Below are 7,097 nucleotides of genomic sequence, written 5' to 3'. Positions count from 1 at the left end.
CGTTCAGTGTTTGTCACTGTTGGCCGACGCCCAGGATGATGCAACAGGACGCTGACTGCAGTTCACTGAACGGCCACTGGTGGCGCTGTTAGGAACAGTTCACTTCTTGATATATATAAAAACTTTAATACTGAATTCAGACTGAAATGTTCTCACAACCTTTTACTGATATTTGTGATCAGTTGGTACGTTTTCGTCTCAATAAAACATGTTTTACGGACATTGATGATGAACCTCTGCAGGACCATAAGCTTCTAACTGTGTTCATGTGAAACCAGATTAATGCTGTCTAATAAAAAAATGGGAGGAGGTTTATACAGATTACAGGATTATCAGATCAACCTGCAGTTCAGCTCCTCCACAGCGGATTTTATCATGAAATTATTCCGGTTTGTTTCGACGGTGAGGAACGATCAGAGGAAACTGCAGCGAGGAGGATTCACGTGTGGAAGCTCCTCAAGATCAACGCTGGCAGAGCTGTGAGGAGGCGACGGCATCGCGGGTTTCACTGCAGTCGACCTAATTGGCTCTCAGAGACAGAAACACTGCAGCTGGATTTCAGAATAAAAGACAACAAACAGAACTGAAATGCAGCCGTCAGTCCGGAAGAGACCTAACTGTCTGCACGCTGCAGCTTTCATGTGCAGGTTTGTAAAAGGAATTTTTCATCATTAGTCCCACCTTTAATCAGCTACTCTAATTAACCCTTTGTAAGCCCCGCCCCCTTTTTCTATCCGCTCCAATCACAGTTGAGCTAGCCAACTTCCTCCTTTCCTGTACTTAGATATGCTATATGCTAGGCTAATGTATGTTTAAAAGACAACCACATTCTGAAGATGGTTAAAAGATAAAAGAAACATTTATATAGACACATCTTAAGTTAGCTAATGTTAGCAAAACGCTAGCTAATGATGACGTGTAAAAGTTACTTAAACATTACGCGTCGCTTCCAGTGAAGAGCTGAAAACATCCCATCTGTGTGAAGTTATATTTCTGATTGTTTTTTTTATTAAGTCCTGATGAATTTGTGAAATTATACATTCTGACTTTGTAATGAGTAATAAGTATAGTCGTTAATTAATTACTGATGTTATGAGAATAAAGTATGTTGCTTTCATTCAGCTGCATTTTTTTTACAGAAATTAATAAAGAAAGGAAATTATTTCCAGAATAATATTGACTTTAATCTTGAACCAACCAAGTTCAACTGAAAACTGGACTCTGTGCTGCTGGTTTCCATCGTTAAAGTTGATCCTGCTGCCGTATTCGTGGCCGGCTCCTCTCTGAAAATGAGATTGAGGATGTTAGTGGGGCTAACCTGATTACATAATGAAAGCAGCAGGACATTATATGTGTCCTCTGCTGGATGTGTGTCAGATGAACAGATGAGATTAGAGCTGGATCAAATCCACTTTCACAGAGTTTGAGGATTTTGGAATGAGAGCATACGTCAGGTCACGACTTCCTCTGGCTCCAGGACTGTTCAGTACTTTAAAAACCTCCTCTGTCAGCCTGCAGCTCCACCAGCGTTAGCTCTCTTTAGTCATGCTGAGTGGATCTCAAACCGCGACCGTGCCTTAACCATACGGCTGTACCGGGACACCCTGATGTAGATAAAGAGTTCTTGCAGTTCGTCCTGAGGGGAACATTTCATCACAATCAGGGCCGTTTCTAACTATATTATGAAACTAAAGGTTATTTTTTATCTAAATCAATCAATAAAATGTTAGTTTTTTCAATGGAGTTTGGTATGTGTGACATATTGAACACAAATGTCTAATAAAAAGCTTCAGAATCACACACACATCCTATTATAAACTCACATTTAACTCCTTTATATCTTCTGATCTGAGGGCAAAATGTTCCCTTAAATTACAGGATTCAATTACAGTTCACTTAAATAAACCTTAAATTAAAATATTAAAGACAAATTAAATTAGCTGCTATAATAACAGAGTAACTAGTGCCACAGAACATATTCATTATTATAAGTTATTATAAACAAACACTATTTATAATACAGAAACCTGCAGTAGCCTCAGTGGACGTTCTGCAGCACGATGCCAGACTCCATTCACAAATCTGGCAATTTAATGTTTTCAGGTGCAGCAGTGAGCATTAAAAACTGAAGGAAAAACATATTTTATATTTTATAAATTCAAAGCTTCTGTTTTGTAATTCGGCCGACACTGAACAATGCAGTGGTGGTGATTTTAAAGATTTTGAGACTTGAACTTCTTGAAATCATCGTCAGAAATCAGCACAAAGAGCTGGAACACATCAATTTTATAAACGGGATTTATTTATCTGAAAAAGCTGCTGCTTGTCATCATATACTGTATTATATATAAACATATATACACATATATACAGTATTATAGATATAAACATATAAACAGCATACCATATTATATCTACTGAGGATAAAATGGTGGTTTCAGTGTACAGGAACAAACAGTTGTTTATTATATAATATATAAGACAGAAAGAACAACCTCATGGTGGCGCTAGAGGAAAGTCTGTGGGATTGATCCTCTGTGAGCAGGGACAGACATTCTGGTTTTGGCTGTTCGTCTAACCCAATGGTTTTCAAACTGGGGTCCGGGGACCAGCAGGGGTCTGTAGTGGGTCTCCAGGGAGAGCACCTCTTCCAGTGGAGGAAATAGTATAAACCCCCACCCCTCAAACACCTCCTGACTATTAACCATCATGCACTGGGGCGGTTGTAGCTGCCTCTTTCACATTGTGCCTATGGTTTATGATCCTCGCTGCTGATTCGGTGCTTTGTTAAATGTTTGTCAGTCTTTCTTTTTATTTCAGCTCCGTTTCTGATCCTTTTCTGAGCCGCTGATCTCACATAAATCCCATCATGCATCACAGGATTTAAGCTCTGCGCTGTGAAAGGCAGTCGGAGTCTCTGATTGATTAATTAGCTGCTGTCGGTGAACCGGTTGAACGCGTCCGGCTCCTCTAACGAGTCTCTGTGACCCGCAGCCGGTCGGCCGGCGCCACGGAGACGGAGGCGGTCCCGTCGAAGCCTCGGTTCCACCTGGACCTGTGGCTCGGCTTCACTGTCCAGAACTGGATCCTGGATGTTGGCCGGCCTGTTGTCATGGTAACGGGATGGTGTTTTATAATGTTTTATTAATGAGCTTTATTTTTACAGACACATTCAGCCAGAAATAAACATAATTCTGATTTTATTTCACTTTAATTGATTTTGAATCCTTTCAGAGTTTAATGTCGAACTTTATGACAGGAAACAGTTAATTTCTCTTTTTATTGCAAATATTGTGTGTTGAGGTTGAGTGGGACAGTTTATGGATGGATAGTAATGTTGTTTTGGGATGATAATGCCTTTAATCAACTGTTAAAAAATCTTTATAATGTCTTAAAATATAAAGTTGGAGCTGAGTTCAAGAAACCTGACAGTGTTTAATAAAGTGAGACTAAACTTTTAGTAACAATGAGTCCAAGTCTGAAATGTCTCAGTTTAATTGAATCTTATTGGAATTTATCAATTAATAACATAAGTTATCTCAGGACACTTTTCAAACAGAACAGCTCTAGACCGAACTATTTAAAACATTAAAAGTTGAGTATAAAAATGCATAAATATATTAAATTAAATTAAAAAACAACAAATTTTCTATTTATCATCCTTTAGTAATGAAGTGAAATAAAATATGAAGGAAAGCAAAAAGAAAGAAAATCTGTGTGGATGAAAGACAAAGACAAATTATTAACATCAGACCTTTAAATGAGCAAATTTGGTATAATTTAATAATCTTTTGTGGTTTTTAGCTTTTAATTAACTGATAACTTTTTATTAGTTCCTCCAACTATCGTCACAGTAAAAGGATTAACATATAAACTTTATATCAGTCAGTATAAGTTGATTTTAAATAAATTCTCCAATTTAATTTCACTGTATGTTTATCAAGTTGGACAAACTACTGAAACCAGTAAAGGTCATTTATTTAAGATCCTCCTGAAAAAACATATTCAACACGGTTTATTTAAGAGTTTAACACTCAAACACTCAATCTAGATTCAATGGTTTTAAATTTGAAACGTTCAAACAGAATATTGTATTTTACAGATAAACTCAGACTGCTTTTTTTATTATTATTATTATTATTATTATTATTATTATTATTGACATTTTGGTTCTAGATTCAGTTTTGATTTAGATTTTCAATTTTTTTTCTTAAAATTCAGTTTTTGCATTAAAATAACTAAAAATAAATCTGCTTCATCAGGACAATCAAACAACCATCATTAAATTAAAATGTTGCTGAATCCTCATTGGCTCTGGGACCTATGTGACCTCATTGTGATTAAGCCCCGCCCACTTTGAACCAGATTATATAATAAATATAATACTTATATAATAAAAAGACTTGTAAAAGACTTTCATTTGAGTCCTCTGACGATCTTTTAAGGTAGAAATTAAACATTAAATCTCCTTGCAGCTCGTCCTCCCAGCAGACTGGTTTCCTTCGAACCGTCCCGGCGCCGCTGACTACCTTCACATCCTGTACAACATCACGACTCCGCTCGTCCTGCTCAAAGTAAAGAGACGCAGAATAACAACCTCGCACATACGGACCTTTCTGCCCCGCACTCAGACATCTGCTCTTCCTGCAGATGCTCCAACGCAGCCCTAGGACTCTGCCCCGAACTGCAGTCCGCCTCGGCATCATCGCCGTCGTCACAGGAACCAGCCTCCACCTGGCGGCGGACTCCGTCACCCGGCGGCTCCTGCTGATTGGCTACCAGCTGCACCTGTCGGTCAGAGACAATCCACTTATGAAGGACCTGAAACCGCCTTCGCTGGTACGTGAACGCAGTCATTAGTTATTAATGGGTTCAAGAAGACCATTATTATTATTATTATCATTATTATTATTATTATTATTATTATTATCATTATCATTATTTTATTCTGCAGATCGACGCCTTCGAGCTTCTGTTTTACTATGACGACACTATCGGTCACCTGATGTGGTAAGAAAACCCCAAACTATCACAGATCACACATAACTAAATCTTTAGTTTAAAGTTTATTGTTATGAAAATATATGTTCTGGACTGCAGTTCACTGAACGGCCACTGGTGGCGCTGTTAGCTACAGTTCACTGAACGACCACTGGTGGCGCTGTTAGCTACAGTTTAATGAACATTGTCTGAGTCACAAACTAAAGCTCTCACAGTGAATATTGTTCAGCCCTGATGGTGGAACGGGTTCACCCGTGCAGGTAATTATATCTGTTGTGTGGTGAGATGAGCTCCATCCTTCTACTCTACTACATATATTTCACTTTTAACTTCACTTTATCTGACAACTTTATAGAGTTTATAAAATAAGATGTTTTGCTATAAATTAAACAACCCAACAGTTCAAACAAGTAATAATTAATCAATTAGTTAATCGAAAGAAAAAATATTGGCAACTATTTTGGTTGTTTGAATCATTTTTAATGTAAGAACATTTAATATGTGAGAATACAGTTTTCCTAAGCCCCGCCCCTTTTTGCTATGCTCCAATAACAGTTGAGCAACGGTATTCAGGCTGTAACTTATCAGCTGTGATCATTTTTTCTCCTGCAGGTATGTTCCTCTCTTCCTCGTCCTCTTCCTCTTCTTCAGTGGTTGTTTCGCTCACAGGAAACTGGAGGAGACAATGCCGCCGGCAGCGTGGACGCTACTTGTCCCCAACGCCGCCTACTACTGGTTAGACTGCGTTACTGCGAGATTACTGGTTTAATTTCTGTCTCAAGTCTCCAGTTCCACGTCATGTTGTTTTTTAGCACATAGCATATACACACACGTTTTCATTTCCTACTAGTCAAATACTGCCACTGTCAGTTATTATATAATATAATATAATATAATATATTATAATATAATATAATATAATGTAATAATCCCTCTAGCGTCATTTCTGGATGCGCAGGGCTCCGCGGTTAAGTTAGCAACAATATATATATTTATATATAACATCCAGTTAGAAAAAAAGTAACGTAACATTATTAAACGGTCGCAGTTTGTTTAAGTTTAGGCACAAAATTGACTTGGTCAGGATTAAGAAAACGTATTTGCTAACATGAGCTAACTTCAGATATATATGTCGCTTTTATCTTTTGACCAAACGTGGTTGTCTTTTCAGCATAGATTAGCCTAGCATTTAGCATATCTCTCACAGGATGGCAAAGTCATGACCCACTGTGCCTGTGATTGGCTAGAACTTGTTGCCATCTTAGGTTTGGTTGGTTAGGTGTAGGTGTGAGGAGTCAGATTGGTTAAGGTAAGAATGTCAGAGGCAGAGCTGTGACTTTGCCATCCTGGGAAAAAAATATTGTGTACAAGAAAGGAGAAAGATGACGAGGTTCTGTATGACAGGCATCAGAGGGGATTTAGAAGTGTGTATACCTGCACTACATTGCTGGGAAGATGCATTTCATCATCTACAGAGGGATTTTTCTGTGTATTTAATCTTCTCACCAGAGGAAAACTCAGCGAGCAGGTCGGCTTTGTAATGAAACTCAGGGAGAAACAGACGGAGTCACTGAGGGAAACCTGTGTTTGCTAGAAGTGGTGATTAAGTTCATTAACGGGGCTGCAGGTGCATAAATCTACATTTACTTTGTGTTAGCAGCTCTGTGTAAAGTGAGCAAAACCAGGAGGCTCGTCTTGTATTCTTCACTCGACCTCTGCACATTTACATTCTGAGAGGCTCTCATCCATCCATCCACTCATCCATCCATCCATCATCCACTCGTCCAGCGAGGCCAACAGCAGATTAGAGTCCTTCTTCGTCGAACACAATCTGAAGAGCTCCGGGGTCGAGCAGCTCCCCGCTGAGACTGCAGCGGCATAAATGAGGCAAACTAACACAGACATGAGAGCAGACGTACTTAAAGAGATTATGTTGATAAACTGTTGAGTTATCTGGAGGTTTCTCACCCCGGAGTTTGTTAGTTTGAGTAATTACACAGAATCAATGCTCGGAGGTCATATATACGTTATCTCTCTCCAGCTGTCAGGATTCATCCAACATTATTAACTTAAACATACAATATGTAATTTCTACC

At 38.6% G+C, this 7,097-nt stretch overlaps 1 protein-coding gene across 1 annotated transcript in view; it reads left to right on the top strand.

Moving 5' to 3' along the window:
* Nucleotides 1-6,182, top strand: part of cln6b (CLN6 transmembrane ER protein b) — an 8,762-nt gene extending 2,580 nt beyond the window's left edge. The window contains exons 2-7 of the mRNA XM_035665741.1: nucleotides 2,995-3,115; nucleotides 4,476-4,574; nucleotides 4,651-4,839; nucleotides 4,955-5,010; nucleotides 5,614-5,736; nucleotides 6,173-6,182. Of these exons, the coding sequence (XP_035521634.1) occupies nucleotides 2,995-3,115; nucleotides 4,476-4,574; nucleotides 4,651-4,839; nucleotides 4,955-5,010; nucleotides 5,614-5,736; nucleotides 6,173-6,182 (598 nt within the window). The remainder of the gene's footprint in view (nucleotides 1-2,994; nucleotides 3,116-4,475; nucleotides 4,575-4,650; nucleotides 4,840-4,954; nucleotides 5,011-5,613; nucleotides 5,737-6,172) is intronic.
* The last annotated feature ends 915 nt before the right edge of the window (nucleotides 6,183-7,097 follow it).

This window comes from Morone saxatilis, unplaced genomic scaffold (assembly GCF_004916995.1).
Source record: "Morone saxatilis isolate NCDOM2014 unplaced genomic scaffold, NCSU_SB_2.0 Contig2, whole genome shotgun sequence".
Taxonomy (NCBI): Eukaryota; Metazoa; Chordata; class Actinopteri; family Moronidae; genus Morone; species Morone saxatilis.
The sequence above is the reverse complement of the archived record's forward strand: the minus strand, read 5'-3'. Positions and strand labels throughout refer to the sequence as shown.